Source organism: Cupressus sempervirens, chromosome 3 (assembly GCF_028749045.1).
Source record: "Cupressus sempervirens isolate cs-2001-9-10 chromosome 3, ASM2874904v1, whole genome shotgun sequence".
Lineage (NCBI taxonomy): Eukaryota > Viridiplantae > Streptophyta > Pinopsida > Cupressales > Cupressaceae > Cupressus > Cupressus sempervirens.
In genome coordinates this window covers 438,325,660-438,345,389 of record NC_143120.1, presented here as the reverse complement: position 1 = coordinate 438,345,389, position 19,730 = coordinate 438,325,660, and the positions used below count along the sequence as shown (strand labels likewise).

Sequence of the window (19,730 nt, the reverse complement as noted above, 5' to 3'; positions counted from 1 at the left end):
AATAAAAGGGAAAGTAAGAGGAGACAACAAAAAAATAGAAAAAAATAATAACAAAGAAAAAACTAAGAGGCCACACGCGAACTATAAATTCAGCTAGCATCCACGAAATAAAGTTAGAAAAAGTGAGACAACGATGGGTAGAAAGCTACAAGCAATTGCAAGACGAATGAACATAAGAGGTAGTAGAGCCACCACAAAAGGGCCGATACAACAAGCAAAGGAAGGAAGCACACATGTCGTACAAAGTACAGAAGAGACAGTGTATGAAACAAAGAGGGTACAGGCTAGCGTACGGAACATAGACAATACAAGAGACACATGCCATCATACGAACGTACGGCGTAGGCTCACGAGCATACGGTAAGTAGTAAGGAGATTACCATACCATGTACGAACGGAGAGGCTAGGAGTTTGTCATACAACATACGGCTAGAAGGAAAGAATAAGCACCGTATGACATGATTGCGTATGAACACCAACAACACAAGAAGAACAAATAATAAAGTAGGTACGAAAGAAATAGAGTCCATTTGTACGACATACAAAAATTGTAAGGGTGACCAAACAAATAAGAAGGAAGGGCACCAGGATTGGCCGAAGAAGAATGGTAAAACAGACGGCACATAGTGATCAAAACAGAGGAAATATAAAAGCAATTAAAGTGGGTAATAGGAATTTCCAAATGGTAAAAACAAGCATTGTAATCCAAGTTGAGAAACAGTTATTGATTCAAGAAAAGACAAGGGATTACAGGTGAGGAAAATGGCATTTGCTACAAAGAACAAAGGGAAGAGCACAGAAAAGATTACAGCAGCCAATAGCACATCTGAAAGCTTGGTAGGAAAGCGAATGCAGAATATGGTGGGAGAATGCAGAGGAAAACCATGTTTTGAAGGAGGTACGCAAGGCGGAGGTAGATAAAATCATTTCTATGTTGAGAATAATCAAGGCGAAGGTAGATAAAACCATGTTGAGAATTTTTATTTAAAAGAGTTTGAGCCTGTGTTGAAAATAATGATTGTTGGATATGATAAGAAAGGGCATAAATCAGTGATTCGGTATTTTCAGCAAACCCTTACCATTTCGTATTCGGCAAAGGAGATAAACAAGGCATTGGGGGGTCCTAATCGAGGGCAAGATCCAACGAAAACTTCAAGCAAAATGACAAAGGAGGAAAAGATGAAATAGTTGGGATTGATGTAAAGGAGCAATTTCACAGAGAAGGAATGGGAAAGTATTCTAAGCATGAACAATAGTTGGAGACTAAAGAATACACATAGCAAATGAGTGGAGGTGCATTATGGGCTTGGTGAAAAACAAACTCACTTGTGGGAGTCAAACATCCGACATAGCCATTTGGATGTTGCTGATAGTGAATGGGCTAAATGTAGGGAGGGTTTACAATTGCACTCAACTTCTTTTAGACCGATTAAGGGACTTTTTGGAGTTGAAACATAAGGTGTTTTACATGCCTCATCATGCAATTGCCTTGTTCTTGGAAGCAGTACAAACACATGTGGCCACAAACACAAGAAAACATTTGTAGCAGCAAATAGAGTAGAACCCTACAAGCCGACCATGGCATATTGGTTCCATATGGATACATTTAGAATAGGCATCGAAGGAGAGCCACGGAGGAAAAAAATGAGATGCCAAGTTGTATAGGAGAATTCTATTCATACTCAGGGTACAAAGCTAGGCGAAGAGGATGAAATGTCGGATGGAGAAGGAGCAAGCTTGGAAGAATTGTCATCCTCGGACTGCCATGAAGACGAATTTTGGCTAAGTCAGATCAAAGGCACACCTAAGGGCATTGCATTCCTTTCGATGGAAGAGGGACCATTGCCAAGAGCTATACCTCGAGAGGCTGGAGTACACCTACAAGGTCATACAAAAACAGGTGGGACTATGGAGGGCATAGAGGAAACAGGTGATATGAACATGGAGGGAGCAAGTCGTACGTAGATATGTTGTACAAGTAGTAGCAAGGACACCCAAAATGACAGTACAGAAGGAGACATAGGTCGTACGGTGGAAGTCATGGAAGGAGGACGTACGGAAGAGAGGAATTGTACAATTGAAGCATAAACAGTTTGTATGGTAAAAGGGAAAGGAGAAGGTTGTATGGTGACAGGAGAAGACCATACGTTTGGAGGTGACAATCGTACAACCAAGATGAAGAAAAATGTAGGAGGAACGAGCAGCCAAATAATTCCTCAATGGGGGACCAAAAGAATTTCATTCCCAACATCGCAGTTGGTGGCAGTAGCAAATTCAATTCCACCATAACAGATGGCACACACCAAAGTGGTAGATCTTCAAAAGCATCAAAAGGCTCCCCATACTGTAAGGCTCAACACACTGGAGGGAATTGAGGTACTCAATTGATTGTTCTAGTAGTAACCTTGGCAGGGAAGAAAGGAGTGTGGAGGATGCCCAATAGTGGTGGGAAGCAAATGGAAGGGGGGAGAATCGAAAAAGTTCAATGTGAAATATCTTCATTGGAGGAAAATGTTGAATAGCTCCTCAAAGGTTTACTAGAGATGGAACAGACCACTAGGGAAATCATTAAGCAAGCTAAGGGGCAGAATTTGGACACCATAGTTAGAGCAGTAGAGTCCCTTGCAAAATTTATGAAGGAAGATTGCCATACAGCTTGGAGCTTACTCGTGCAAAGTGGAACGGGGCACAAAGAGGTAGTAAAGATATGGAAGGTCGAAAGTACCATACCTACAGTTATGGAGTAGCCACCTCTCATGCAGTCACTTGCTCAGATGGAGGAAGTGTTTGGGGGGACATTCCTAGAACTCCAGCAAGAAAAGGAGTTGACAAAAAGAATGAAAGAAGAGTGGGAATTGGAGAAAGCAGCCCATACAAAGAAGTTGGCATCAACGGAAAAGGATAGGATGGAAGCCTTGTGACTACTACAAGGAATTTGAGCCAAGCAAATGGCAGCAGAACGAGATCTACGGCTTTTGCAGCAATGCACATCCAGTTCAAGGATGTCTTCCCACCCTACATGTTGAAGTCTAGTTTTCCTTTGGTTAATTGTTGGGTAGTTGTTTGGAAGACGACTTCTTTTTCGGGAGGTGTGGGGATAATGTAGGACGTAATAAAACAATAACGTAACCAAAGGTAGTTAGTAATGGGTTTGGGTAGTTAGGTAGTGAGGGGATGTGTCAATTGGTCTCCCTAACCAGTCGAGCACTATTTAAGAACATTGGAGCATGAATAATGTGCTTATTTTTTTGGTAATCAATAGAATACTATTTTCCCTTGCAAATATTTGGTATGCTTACCATTGGTAATAATTTCCTATGTTGATATTGGTAACGTTAATTCATGCTTTAGTTTACTGTAGGGTAACCACTCTACAAACAGCATGAAAATGTCCCAGGAATAGGCAAATTGTAAGACAAGGAAAAAGAATTACCACCAAGGAGGGGACTTTGTAATAGTAATCTGCATTTAAACCAGTTTCCCAAATGCCAATATAACGAAATTGACTTTGATTGGACTTTAAAGAAACTAAGAAACTAAGTATTAAGCTCATCTTTTGGAGTTACCATCAAAGTTCGATGTTCATTGTTGCGATTTGTATGATTACACCCACAAGACAACTTCAAACTGGATCTTCTGAAATAGGTTAAGAAATTATAGAAATGAACATGACTGATACCAATCTTGGTGTAGATCTGCAGAATGGTACTTGGTCAAATGGAACAACCAGCCATGAGCTAATGCTACCCAGATAAGAGAAGCATAGCTCAAGAGACTTTTACCTGCTTTGCTGAAAGAATTGTGTCAGAGGGACATGCTTATCAAAGAGAATCAAATGAGGTTATATGATATTAAACCAGTAAGGTTTGATGTAGAGGCGTGCAGAAAATCAATCATCCAGTTTAGTGCAGTCATCTGGATTTAGCTGTATACATAAAATATGATTTATTTCACAAATAGTCAAGGCCTTGTTTACCATAACATGCATAAGAAATTATGATATACTTTTTAACATTTCTACAATAGTTAAAGCAAAAGTAAGTCTAACTGGATTTGATGCAGAGAACATGCTAAGTTAGGAGAGAAGAGGTTAACAATAAATGAAATTATTGTTTCTTTGGAATAAAAAAAAAAATTTAATAAGAAAGGATAAAGAAGTGAGGGTTTGAGAAAAATAATGGAATCTAGATTGAAGGACTCTTTATGCCAGTTTGATTTTCTTCCTTGCAAGCTCGTGCTTGAATTTGGAGTAACTTCTATTTGGTGGCAAAGGTTTCGTTAAAACAAAAGAACAACCTTAAACAAATCAAAAAGCAGAAGACACAGATTCAAAAGCAAGACAGAAAACAATAGTTCTATATTGGTTCACCAAAATGGCCACATAGAGTCTTCAAGCAGGGAATATCTTTATTCAATTCTCAGATATATCCAATCTGAACTCATAATCATACAATTGTTTAGCTTTCCATATACAAAGAGACAACAAAGAAATGAACAAACAGAGACTCAGAGAGATGAAATGTCAGATGACCATTGGACTTCACATTCTCAACAATCTCCCACATAAAGTGCAACATATCCAGCCATGAACAGAGATATTTATTGCATTTCCACTCTTAATCTCACGCCATTACCAGTCTCAGCGAAGCCGGACAAGGCTTGGGCCTCTCCATATTCAGTTCAAGAAAACTTTAGATGAGTCTTCTCCATGCTAAGTCAAAGTCACTAAAACTTACTCTAATAGTAACTTCATAAATATCATTATTTTCCTACATCTTATCAAACTTCTCTTTTAAACTGACCAAAACATTAATTGCAATGACATTCATGGGATTTAAAGCAACGACGGCCACAAATCCAGCACTAAAATTGGTCATCACATGAGGATCAATTTCATCTGCCATTGAAGATCAATTTCATATGCCATTGAATGATGAGAAATAATGGTCTCCTTGAATTGATCATATGATGCCAACTGTGAGGCCATCATAAGCATAACCCTCTGCCGACCAGTCTAGAGAAAATTGACAACCTCCTGCCTGACTATTTGTGCCACTACATCCACAATGCTTTCACAATTCTGCCACTGCTCCAATTGCAGTCACTCATCCACCAACATTCTCAAAGTAACCACATCTTTGACAGCGATGAATAACTTTTTTGTGATGGCTGTGAATCTCTTCATAATCGACATGATTAGGGCAATCTCTCTGACGCGCTCCTCCAACATCGTATCCTCCTCTTCGAAACCATTTTGTTGGGACACCATCATCATTTGCCTAGCCTAATAATCCTGACCATCATATTTCTCAATGAACTTATGAAAAATCATCATCTATGATAAGGTTCATGTCAGTAGGAACAGTACATTCATCATAGCCTGTATTATAGGCAGTATCATCTTCATCATCGCTTTTAGCAGGCAGAAAAACACCATGGGCACTATAGTAGGAAAATGACACATCTCCTTGCCCTGCAGCTACCACTTTGTCATGAACAACAACAACGATTGCAATGGTACTAGCCCCGCTTGGCTCCATGCTAGACCTCTGATCAAGGACTACTACTTCTCTTGCCTTTTGCTGCAGATACTCCAGGTCACTGCCAGAAGCTATTGGGCTTTCATCAATTCCAACATGCTAAGGAATTCCTCAATGATTGAATCATCTAAACTGCCCATCTCACATAAGGCCTTAGTAAAACCTTGCTTCAACTCATTTGCACAAATCTTTGACCTTTTCTTCTTCATCCGAAATTGCTCCCACTAAACTTGAATCTCTCTTACCAATTTGATCAAACATTACAGCTCTCATACGAATTGTTAAAATGAAAGAGAAAAAAGGAACCCAAAAAAAATCGAGATTCAAAAACAAGAGAAAACAACAGTATTATAGCAGTTCACCAAAAGGGCTACATCCGCTCTTCAAATACAAAGAGACAGAAAATAAATGAATAGACAGAGACGAAAGGTTAGATGATCATTGGACTTAAGGTTCTCAACAGGTTTATGGGGTGATCAAAATGGTTCTATAAGCATGCAACCCAAATTCAACCGGACATTGCAATAAATTGGCCATAGAGCCGTACTCCGCTTCAGCAACAAGGAAGCCCATAGTATCAGATGCACAAAATTTGTTTTGAATTTTAAATAAGCTAAATATGATAAATTTATTATTATAGCAGGAAAACAAACACGTTATTCATTATTTTCCTCGGTTCAAGGGTAAGGGAAGAAGGGTTTTCTTAGGAAGAAGTATTGATTTATTATTCATTCCATGACAAAAACAATATGGCAGGCCAAAGTTGGGGCAAACCAATTCGCCACAAACAACTATATTTTGTTTTCCAATGGATTCAGGGTCGACATAATTTAAGTTATCATCCTGTTCAAATGGGTCGGATGTTTCCAAACTCTATTGCCTACGTGAGTGGACATTTCCTATAAATAAGCTATGCATTTTTTGGATATTTTTATAAAAGATCAAGAATGAAGTTTACAGCATTACGCACCCGATTTAATAAAGGCCCCGTAAAATGCCAGGACAAATTAAAACAATCTCTGTTCGAACTCCTACGAGGCCTTCTGCAGTCAATAAGTTAAGATTAACAAACAATAAAACAAAACAAAAGTTTAACGATTTAGAAGAAATTTCTAGCGCTGAACAAAACATATTTCCTCCAAAGCTCAATAAAAAGCTAATCAAAACGAGCACTAAATCGGATAGAATCAACTAAATTGAGCGAAGAAACAGACAATTTTAAAAATAAAATTTTAAAATATCAGACATGAATCTTACCAGGAAGTGACAGAGGGAGAAGCAATCTTGCGGGTGTTATTGATATTATTAAGGCGGGAAGTCCATTTGCAAAGCTGGCTTACGCTTACATTCCCCGCCTCCATGCTGATCTTCCCCCTCAATGTGTGGATTTACACAATGCATAAATCCTTGGAATGATTTAGAAAAGTCGTTTTGGGCACGCAATGCAGCTCCTCAACGGCACCTAGGGGATCGTATCCACATTTACAAACATTGAATATGCCGTTGGCTCTGACGTGGATTCCAATCAATCTGACACAGGAAATTGGTGGATTATAGTTTTTTTCTCTTTCACGTGTTTCCATGAGTGAGATTAGTATCAATGTCAATATTCCGTTCAGGGCGTATGACAATTTATTACGGCAACCGGAACCAAAGTTATAGTTGGATACCACGTTTCCTTTGACTTTTTTTAACAGGAGACACAATGCGTCATAGTTTCTGGTAACGCATAATGGTTGTAGAGGTGTAGATGAGTGAGAATAAGGTTAAATGGTTCTGAATTAACATTGTGAATATATTAATTTTTTCCTAGAAATGCACTTGTGATTTCATAGGATGATCCATATTTTGTTGTTACATTCTCGTCCTAGAAATGCAATTGTGATCTGAAAAGACGACTCATGTTTTGTTGTTAAGTTCTCATGTTATGTTATTATATGTTTTGGCATTTAAGCCCAATAATAAGAGACCAAAGTCCCTAACTATGTATTATTCTCATCTTGATTATCAAATGGAGGTCACACTTTTTTTTAATCATTAGATAGAGATAAATAACAGTATAGAGCAATAACAATATAAACATATATGCAGAGGAAAAAATGATAGATAATATATAAGAAGAAGAGGAAGAGAGATAAAATAGTAAAATAGAGCGATACCAACATAAGTTGTGTGTGTGTGTGAGAGAGAGAGAGAATTAAATATAATTATTTTTCTTAATAAAACAAATAGTCAAAATAAAGTCATGGTTATAATAAAAAATTAAAATATATTATATTTTAATTAATGAAAGTAAGAATTTAATTTTTATATTAAAACTCACATTTGTATAAGAGAAAATGAAATGTATTGAAATATAAAAATATTTTATAAATAAAACTAATTGTTTAATTTTACACAGTTAGAGAAGGTTTACTATTTAATATTTTGTATTTCCAATTTTTTAATAAAATTAAGTAATTTTAGTTATGAAATAATATTTATATAATTTAATGTGTACATTTGTAATAATAAATAGATGTAATACATGTAAATCTGATGTTAATGAATAAATATGACGTAATAAATAAGAAATAGAATATAACTATTTAATTTTAATACATAGTTTATAAAAACTTAATAACAATTTACATATCTTTTACAATTGAATTATTTCTTTTTTGTGGTTATTTCCTTTAGTATATTTTTTTATTGTAAAATATAATTATTAATTTAATATTAAAATATATATTTAAGTTTTAAATATATTTAAACTAAGCGATAAATTGTTTAAATATAAAATATTAATAATAATAAATGATATAATTTACAAATTGTAACACTTATCAATTATACATATTACAAACAATATTATAAAATATAATTAAAAAAGAATATTGTTTAATTTATTTTTACAAAAGTAAAATAATAGTAATAATTTAACTACTTTTATTAAAAAATCAAAGTTTTAAAAAATTTATAAATTCAAATACAAAGATATAACATATTGAAATTATATTGCTATTGAGAATTAATATTGATTAGACATGTTTGTGAGGTGGAAGATAAAATGATTGAAAAAAATATATCTTATCAACTTGTCACAAAAATAAAGTTGTAACTAATGCATTCATTAATGCAAGATAAAGTTGTTAAAAAATATTTGTATTTTTGTTGAAGAAAATTAATTTTCTCCCCCACCAAAAATAACATGGACCAATAGAATGAATGAAAAATGTAATTTATAAAATAATGAAAAATTAGAAAAAGATATAAATATTTGAAGTTTCATATAATTTTTTAAATTCTTTGATTTGATTGGTTAGTGTTAATGTGATATTAGAATGACATGAATGCATAAGTATTCCTGCCCATGGCACGAACTAAAAATAATTAATGCCCATTGGCATTTTATGGGGAGCCGGATGGTGTGAGCTTCTTTGTTAACAAAAGTTTAACTCTTACTATAAATAGAATATACTTTTAAAATAATTTAATAAATATCACATGAAATATCCGTTTAAATTATAATATTTAAAGATATAAATCATCCATTTTAAAAAAAATTGAAATAAAAAGCTTAGTTAGTAAAAACTTAAATAAATGAAGATAAAGAAAATATAAATAATTTTAGATGTGCTAAATTAAATTATAATTATTAGGTTGACGGGGTTCTACAATGGGAGTAGATTTCGTTATAAACAATCTAACATTTAAAAAAACATTAACAAGCAACTGCCAGCATGACAATGAATAGTTATACCTCCTTTCGCTCATTATTGCATTCATCCGTTATGGAATCATGAATTGTTTTCTAAAATAATATATTAATAATGGCGACACTCGACAGTCGAAGAAGTTTCTAGAATTGTGCTCGTGGACAACAGTTGAAAGTTGTGGGATACCTTGAGCAATATTTTTTACGTGAGATAAAATGAGACTTATCTCATAAATTCTTTAGGAAAAAACTATACTTTATAATCTAAATTTCAGTTAGATCAGGAAAATATTGTATAGTTTTTAAAAGATTGTTTATTGATGAATGTGAGAAAAGCCCGCCTAATAATAAAGCCATACAATCCAAACAACAGGTGCAAATTTTAGAGCTACATATTGCATATAGCAGCATATACAAATAAACCTTGAAGAGGAATATAAGCAAAAAAGAAGAAGATGTTGTGTTACATGTTTCAGAATTTTTAGGCATTACATGTTTCAGAATTTATGGGAATTTGTAGACGTTAAATGTTTCATAATTTGAAACATAAATCAACAAGAGGCAAATATAATGTACACGAGGGAAATATCTGCACAACATACAAGTAAGACATGAGTTTTCAATTTTTTGAAGTTGAACCATCAGGCATCCACACTATATATGGCAAGAGCTGATTTTGTTTTCTATTGAACATTGGATTGAGCAACAGTATCAACCAATATCCTAAAAAAGTATGTATGTTTATGTATTTTGATTTCTTCCATTGTTTACTTTTAAATATTTTTCTGTTTATGTATTGGGTGATCCCACAATAATGGGTTCCACTCTTTGACCAATTTTGACACTGAAATCAATATTATTGCAACAAACGTCACGTTCAAGTCACTATATCTCAAAAACTATAAATAATTTCAAGATGATATGAACTAATGATTTTGGGTACTCTGTTCCTACTTTGTAACCATATTTTTTAATTTTAAAAAAAAGTTATTTATGTCAATTTTTTCATCTCCTTCGAAAAGCGGTACATAATAAAATTCAATATTTTTAAAGAGTGACAGTCTGTTTGACACAACTTTTTTTCTAAAAATGATAATGAAGTAATTCTTTTGGTGTTAGATTCGTAACATCAATATCCAGAGGATGCATTTGGTTTGATTCATTTTGGTTGAATATTGTATAGTTTATGAAGTTTTGAAGTGACACGAATCGTAATTCAGACATACATTCCATTTGACATAGATAATTTGAAGTCAATCTATCAAAAACTTTTTATTTATTTTTGAATAGAAAGGTATCTCAATAAGCTAGTTCCTACATATTTTTAAATTTTTTTGACCTAATTTACTAATTTTTCCGAGGTTCGAAGTCGATTGATGTTCAATTGGTAATGAACCTATGATGAGTTAAACTCATATTTGAAAGCCTTAATGATTAAAATATGTATTACAATTATAGTCGTTAGAAAGCTTGCTCCGAGCAGCACATTTTGGCATTTTTTATTTTATAGTAGGAGATCATTTATCTGCAATTATGAGTGTCGAAAGAGAAAAAATAAAATTAAAAGAAAAAAGGGCCCAAAAAAATGTAATTTTGTATGTTCGCGCGAACATATGTTCGTGCGAACATACTTATCATGTTTGTGCGAACATATTTATCACGTATGTTCGCGCGAACATGATTAAAAAAAAAGTTCGCGTGAACATAATAAGTATGTTCCTGCGAACATATGGTAAACTCAATTTTCCATTTTGCAATTTTTTTCATTTTTGTTCGTCCCACTAAAGTGGAACTCATTATTGTGGGTTCACCCTATTTCTCTCACTATTCCTTCACATACTCTACTTCATCTCCATTTTTTCACTATTGCTTTTGTTTATACAGCTATAATTAACTTTGTGATTATGAGGTTGTTCTGTGCCTTTATATGGATTGGGTGGCAATGATCAATGTTTACTTTGCCAAGAAAATATTTCAAAGCCGATCTTGCTCAAGGCCCTCAATTTCATTTGAGGATTAAGTTTTTTGTGTAGTGTTAGAACACCAAATTTTAACTAAGTTGTCAATTGGTATTCCTCAAGGAGGATTATGGGAATTTGACTAGTATCTGATGAAGCCCGACATCAAACAACAGTTTCCTACTGTAGCTAGAGAAACTAGAAATGAGAAGTAAAAACATACTTTGGCAATGGTTCGTGATATTATATTAACACTCAGGACAAATAAATAATTTCCATTTGATATGTTTTATTCTGAAAGCATATCAATGAACCTAGGATGAGTTTTAGGGTTTTGGATGAAGCTAAAAAATGGGTACTCTGTATAGCCAATAACAGGATCCAGAATGTAGAAAGTTTCCATGTTGTATTTGTTGAGAGGAGCATTCAACTCAAACCTTCTTGGAAAATCTAGATTTTCCAAGAAAAGTCGACCATAAACAATAAGATCAGCTTTGCCACTTTCAATTGTTGCATTATCATCTTCTCAATTATAACCTCCATTAACCATAAATGATCCCTTAAATGCCTTCTGCATTGGGAGAAGGCTTTTTTTTCTGTGGGGAAAGCCTCTCCTACAGTTACCATTCTGGGCTCTACATAATGGACATACACGATGTTGTATTTATTTAACGCCTCTACCATGTAAAGTCCCAGGGCCTCAGGATTTAAGTCACCAGAATCTAAATAAGCTGCAAATGGAAATAGTCGGATCCCAACTCCATTAGCTCCAATTTCATTTTCCACTGCTTCAACAACCTCAAGAGAAAATCTACAACGGTTTTCTAGTGTACCACCATAACAATTAGAGTGGTAATTTATGTTGTCTTTAAGAAATTGGTCAATGAGATATCCATGAGCCCCATGAATTTCAACACCATCAAAATCTATTACAGCTCAAAGGAGAAGTTTCCAGTTAACTCTTCTATAGGCATGGCTTAAATACAACCTTGATAGTGTGTGCAAATGTTGATGATAAAAGCAATTGGATTGAAATTAAAACTAAACATGTGACCTCTTTCCAAACTTAATAACAATATAAAATATTAATGGAATTAAAACTACTCCATCCATCGTGAAAAGCATGAGTTTATAATTTTCTTCATGTTAATTGTAGCACATTTCAAGGTTAGTAATAAACATTTGTAAAATCAAGATAGTAATACATATTTGTAAGAGAGCAACCCTATCTCATTGGTTCATTTGATGCAATTGATCTCATTATTTGATCAATAAGATTTAGAATTTTTATATGTATTATGTGTGGTTTTATAATCAATGTAAATAAAATAATTTATGTATGTTTTTATTAGCTTTTGTTAAAATGAGTAAGGGAAATTTTTTTAATAAACTACATGTAGTAGTGGTATAATGCAAATAAGGGAAACATAAAAAGAATTCCAAATTGGTCTTCCTTTGTGAGAATATTGAAGGCGTGCCTTATGGATATCAGTAGATAGATTATCATTAGTTTTATATTTGAATGGTTAAGATATTTTTATAAGATAACTTTGTGAATTTAGTTTTCCTGAGACTAAATTCTTAATGCCTACTAAGATGGAATAACATAGGTGCAATTCTAATATAAAAATATTAGATACAATTTTATTAACTTCAAAAAGGATTTTGCTGCTGGCATGCCCAAACTATAATTTTTGTTTTCCTTTTATCTCATGTTGTTTCTCAACAAAATGTGATAGTCAGGGCTTATAAAATGCATATATATGTTTTTAGTTTCAATATTGAAGTGAATTTGCTTAAGTTTTGATTTTTATAGATTCTATGAAATATTACTTTATATGTAATGATTTTTTTTCATTCGTGATTATACATAAGGTTTTCTAATGGAGATTTGCATTGGAATGAGAGTTGAAGCTTCATGTGATGAGGACGGTTTTCAAAGCACATGGTTTGAAGGAACCATAATAGGGAGGATTCAGAATAGTGAAAGGCCCAAGTATTTTGTTCATTATGATCACTTCTTCAATAATGAATGGGACATGGAACCACTCAGAAGAATTTTTCGTAAAGTATTTGAGACCAATTCCACCACCAAGCAACTTACCTAATTTTATACCAATATGATATTGTGTTGAAGTGTTTGATAATAATTATTAGTAGCGGGAGGTGATATTTGATACGTTTGATTCACCTCTTAGTCAAAAGCAATTTTTTGAAGTGTATTTTCCTGATACAACTACACTTCAACCATATTCACGTGAACAACTACATCCCGCAAAGGAATGGTTCATGGGACGATGGGTCCAACCAATGTGGCATTCTAGATTTCAGTGTTACTTTTGGATTTGACATGTAGTACATATCATAATAGTCTCACTTTTTGGTCTGAAATACACTACACGTGATAGTAGTGTTAAATTTTGGTTTGTCATAGTAGCTTGATGCATCTTATTATGATACTTTACTCACTATTAAAATTCAAAAATGAAATTTTGTAATTTTACTAGATATTGCCTTATTAAGTGCATTTCCATTAATAAAAAAGAGTACATTTATTATAACATGTTTTATCTTCAATCATCGAAGAAAATTTTGAATTCAGGTTTTATTGTTAATTTTTTAAATCAAAGATTAAAATATTATATAAATAATATTTTTAAAAAAAACTTTTTGTTAAAAGATAATAATGCATAAATTTATGTCAATAGGAGAGAATCAAAGAAATCTTCTTCTCTTTCAAATACCATTTTATTGCTATATATGCATAGCTTAATTCTTGTCATTTTGATACTAACCATTTTTATTCCTTACATTATAGATATCAAAAAAAAATTAACTATGGATGCTCAACAAAATAATTCTGAAAACACTATCACAAGCTCACTTCTTCCAGATAACTCGGTGCAATCAAATGAAATTATTCAAACTTATTTGGATAGATTGGGAACAATCATTTATGAGTCTTGTAAAAAAATTACAGATGAAATTCATACTGCAAGCTTTCGTGTTTGAGGTGTCCAAGATTCTCAAATCTTACAGATGGGACAATATATAAAGGAAATTCATGAGGCATTGAAGAAATCATTTGGGTTCTTTGAATTTATAAAAGACATCCACTATGATGAAGAGCACATGGATGGTGAAAACAACATTTTCCTCACTAATGAATTCCACATGTTTTTGCATCACTATAATGAAATCTAGGTGTCATAATATTTGCCATTGTCATTTTTTTATAAATTTGTTTGTTCAACTTATCAATTTTGGCAAACGTATGCTATTTTTCCTTTCTATTAAATAAATTTAGTAGTATACATACAAGAGTACTTGGTATTTAGTATATGTGTACATCTTCTTAGATCTTCCTCTCTTATCTACACAAAATGTTCCTTCTATACGTATTTGTGAATTGTTGAACTATTAAATATAAATTAATAAATAGTAATCTTATCTGCAACACAATGCTACTAAATTTATGGGATATTTTAAATAAAATTTATAAAAAAGAGTTTACTAGATCTTTTTATTTTTTTCATTTTTTTAAATGTTTGATTACAAATTTATTTCATAGAAATGAATCAATTAACTATGAATTTCCAATTGGACCAAGAAAGAAGACAATACCAAATGGAGCAATAAAGAGCATATCAGAGAGAGTATCGCAGGCGACAACGAGAACAAATGATAGAAGCTGAAAGAGAAGAAGAAAGAAGGAGGAGCAATGAAATCCGACAACTAAATTATGCTAGAAGAAGGGTAGAATTGTCGTTACGAGAATTGGAGTTACAAAATAGGCATAGAAATAGTCATCAACAAACATCTGATGAAATATCTCATTTTGAAACACAAGGGAGACATGAAGTTGATTTTGAATCAAGTGAGAGGTACAATCAAGCATTGCTTGGATTTGTGGAAATGACTCACCAAAATGAAAATTCAAGAACAATAGAGCATGTTCTTGAAACACCTCATCTTACAAGCCAAGACAAGATAAATTTAGGTGGACAAGGCAATAGAGAAAATATACAAAACCCAACTGCATTTCTTCAAGATAATTTCTATAGATTCCAAATGCAATTTCAACAACAATTGGATAGCTTGAGAATGCCACATATGTGTTATATTTTTTAGGAATGCTATCTACAAATGAAAGTGTTCCATACATCATAAGGTCCAGTATGCAATAGATGTCGACAAGAAAAGGGAAACAATAGATTGTTTGCTTTAAATAATATGGATCCAGGGCCACAACTTGAGGAACTTGCAAACTTGCTAATTGCATGTGTCAATCTCATACTTCAAGTTACACATGCAATAGGTGGTCAATATAAATATAAAAAGCATACAATAAATTTTCCACAAAATATGGAACATGTTTCCAATATATTGCCACACACAATAGACAATTTGCCAATTATTATTGTTAGACGAAGAGATCAACATGGAACACTCTATATCTTTATTGTGAATAGGGATTATGTCTACAAAGCACTCAAATACAAAGTAGAGCATGATAAATTTTATTTAGATGTCCGAATTAATGAAAATGCTCTCAATGGTCTACCTAGAAATGCAGATGAAACTATCTTTGCCAGATTAAAGACAGTCAATATGGAATTTGATTCAGATGCAAATGAGATTATTTTTGTTGGTCCAGTCATGGAGTCAGATGAAGGAAATATAATAGATCATACAACATCAATGGCTTCAAGACCACCTAATGCCCAAAAAGAAATGGAACTTATTCGTGCATGGGTCAATAACCCTGATGTGAATCCAACATCATTGATAGATTGGCCAAGTATAGGTGTATCTCCCATTAATGAATATGTCACATTAGATTACGTGATATGGCATTTCCAACACTGTCTCCTGATGGAAGTTGTGATTGGCTAGAGTCATGGTTGTGGCAAGTTTATCTTCATGAATTTGTTAAACATTTGATGCGTTATAGGGTCATCATTTTGGAAAACATCCCAGATTTAGATATTTTGTGTTGAACATGATAATGAGACATCGTGCACAAAACTCATCGTCAGTGTTTGTGAAAAGAAGCTTTAAATACATGTCCATTACCATCCATGAGTTGCGACAACATATGGAAAACACACCCCACTCTAGTCTGGCAAATAAATTGATGTGGTTTGGGACATCATTAAGGGGAAAATGGTCTTATTGGACTAAATCTTGTGCAGAATTGATAGATTTGCTTCATCAAATTGGTACTCCTACAATATTTTTCACATTAAGTGCAACAGATATGTATTGGCTTGATTTGCATGCACTTATGCCAGGAACAATGCCAACTGATCCATTAGAAGCTCAGAATTGGAGAAGACAAAATATTATTGACTATCCTCACATAGTCGCACACTATATGCACTTAAGACACTCAATGTTTAGAAAAGAGATTCTAGAAAAGGGAATGAATGTCAAGGACTTCTGGTGTAGATATAAATGGCAACATAGGGGGTCCCCACACCTACATGGATTCATATGGATCGAAGGAGCACCTGATGTGGATAAAATTGATTGGTCAAATGAAAAGGAAAGAAGAAGTGCTAAAAGATATTTTTATTCCATTGTTCACGCTTGGAACCCTAGAAACGATCCTCATCAACAAAATATATAGGCACGTATATATATATATATATATATATATATATATATATATATATATATATATATATATATATATATATATATATATATATATATATATATATATATTCATGTAATGTGATATTAGTTAATGTACTTATTTTTTCTTACCTTGAATTGTAGGTATTTGTCAATTTTCAACAACATCCACATCTCAAAAATACAAGACAACTTGTAGAGGTGGATTTGGACCGTGACTATGAAGAAATATTAAACTATGTGGAGTGACACATAATCTATAAGGAGGGTGCATGCCTATGGAAAAAAAGGGAAAGATGGTTTGTAGGTAATTATTTCATCCCAATGAATCTTTATTAAATATATAATTACTACAAAATGACGAGGCTAAATTTAATCTTTCTTACATGAAGTGTAGGTATAATGCTCCTTGGCCATTAAACCTAGGGGGATCAAAATTCTATGAAGACATGGAAATAGGGGAAAATAAATTTGAACCAATGAGAAATGATGATAGAGTCAATTCACATAATCACCATATACTACAATTATGGAGAGCAAATATAGATTGGCAACCTGTTCTTTCCAAACATGTTGTCATAAAATATATTGCCAAGTATGCAACAAAAGCAGAGAAAAGCTTAGAAATGCACCACCAAATGTTGATGCATCTATCCAACATGTAAAATCTAGATGATTTAATAGCACGAGCATATAGGAGGCTTCTAACTAAGACAATTGTAGAAAGAGACATTGGTGCTCAAGAAAATTGCCATATGCTATTAGAGCTTCCATTGGTGGAGTGTAGTAGAGGATTTGTCAATATAAATGTCTCACTTGAGATGTTCAAACCCGTAACTCTAAATAATGAAAATGAAAATGATGAAGAGAAAAATGAAGAACAAACAAAATCTTTCATTGATGGTTATAAAAAAAGGCCATTATATATGGAACGTGTCACATTAATTGATTTAGCTAGATCATGGATATATAATCCTAAGAGAAAAAGAGACAACAAATGGGAGCCTAGGGAAAAAGCCACAATTGTTAGAGTATTTCCTAGGTTTGTATATATTCCTTCATGTGAGTTAGGTAAATGGATTGAGTTTTGTTTATTAGAGTTACTTCTCTACAAGCCATTCCATGATACTGAATGAGATATTGGTCATGATGATGCCTCTATCATGCAAAATTGGGAGACATTCAATTACAACCCTTGGCATGTTCAACATACAATGTCTGCAGAAAATGTTGAAAACCCAAATAATTCTAAAATTAAAGATAATGAAGATGTTCAAAGAAATATACATAACATGAATGGGAGATTATATCTAGGTTTCACTAGGGTCAAAATATACATTGCTCAGAAATAGACATGTTGGGGAGAAGAGACATTGATAGACGAACAAATTGGTCTGTTGATTATCAAGGAGAAGAGTACATTGCTAGAGCAATCAATTTCATAAGTAACATGAAGAATCATGGGTACCTTATCTATGATGAAATTCCTCAATGCATAAACTATAGGACCCTTGGTGAGAAATAGAAAAAGGTAGTCAACATAATCATGACACACTACCACAGAAATCAAAATGGAGAGCCATTGTTTATAATAATTCAAGAAACAACAAGAACAGGAAAATTATATCTAATTGGTGCTATAAGTCAATCTCTTCAAAATGTTGCAATGCCTTCCCATTCTCCCCTTCTATTACTTGCACCAACAGGAGTTGCAACATTCAATATACGAGCTTCTACAATTCATTCAAAATTGAAGATTCCAATAAGAGATTTTTCTCAGTTAGAAGGAGTGAGACTAACAAGCTTTCAAGAAGAAATGTCACATATAAAAATATTTTGATTGATGAAATGAGTTTCATTGGTCAAAAAATGTTGGAAAATATAGGTTCATGAATGCGACAAGCATTCCCACAATCTGCACATATAAGCTTTGGGGGTAAAGATTCTATTTTTACATCATGAATAGCTAACATATACTTCATTTGAATCAAACACATGAATTAATACATAGTTTTAAAAATAATTATTTTCCTCAATTGTATTTCAGGTGCATCTTTAATATTGGTGGGAGATTTAGGCTAGCTACCTCCTGTCAATGATAAAGTAGCATATGATAGCAATAAACGGGAAAAGTTGCTATGGCAAGAATTCGAGACTATTGTCATATTAGATAAGATATTCAGACAAGATGGGGAAGATATTGAGCAACAAAGATTTTGACAACTTTTGATGAATCTAAGAGATGCAAACCCACAAATTGATGATTGAAGCTTGTTGATGTCAATGACCCCTATCAACATAGATGTTGCAACAAATTTTGAATTCGATAATGCTCTCCATTTGTTCTCAACAAATGAAAATGTTCATGCTCATAATTAAAAAATGCTACATTCATTGAAGCATCCTGTTGCACATTGTGTTGCATCAAAATGAGGTACTATCAATACAATAGATGAATGTTCAAATGATGAGCTTGATCTAGAGTTGTTAATCTGTAAGGATTCAAGGGTCATGCTAACTTCAAATCTATGGATAGAGGCAGGTCTTGTAAATGGGGCTCTTGGATACATTCAAAAAATTGTCTACAAGCAAGGCAATGCTCCACCTGAGCCTCCAACATATGTGATGGTTGAGTTGGATGGTTATTCAGGACTACCATTCGAAGATCATAATCCAAAGATAATTCCAATACCACCGATACTGAAGGGTAGAACACTTCAATTTCCATTGAGGTTGGCATGGGCATTAACTATTCAAAAATCTCAGGAATTGACTCTTCCCAAAGTAACAATTAAGAGCAGGATTAACATTTGTGGCAGTTTCACGTGTAAAATCTCTCTAGTGTTTGAGAATTATGCCTCCTTTCACATATGATCATTATGAGAAAATGAAAAA

The 19,730-nt window shown here is 33.2% G+C and overlaps 1 protein-coding gene across 2 annotated transcripts in view; it reads right to left on the bottom strand.

Annotated features, from left to right (window-relative positions):
- The window catches only part of LOC149566935 (putative galactinol--sucrose galactosyltransferase 6), a 42,877-nt gene extending 35,762 nt beyond the window's left edge, over positions 1 to 7,115 (bottom strand). The window contains exons 1-2 of one of the 2 annotated variants that reach the window (XM_089820156.1): positions 6,798 to 7,115; positions 6,511 to 6,583 (exon numbers count right to left, since the gene is read on the bottom strand). Coding sequence is in view for 1 of the 2 variants with exons in the window: in XM_089820155.1 (XP_089676281.1) it covers positions 6,511 to 6,580; positions 6,798 to 6,901 (174 nt within the window). In the remaining variant the exon portion in view is untranslated. The remainder of the gene's footprint in view (positions 1 to 6,510; positions 6,584 to 6,797) is intronic. The other variant, XM_089820155.1, reaches the window with a different exon arrangement.
- Positions 7,116 to 19,730: the final 12,615 nt, after the last annotated feature.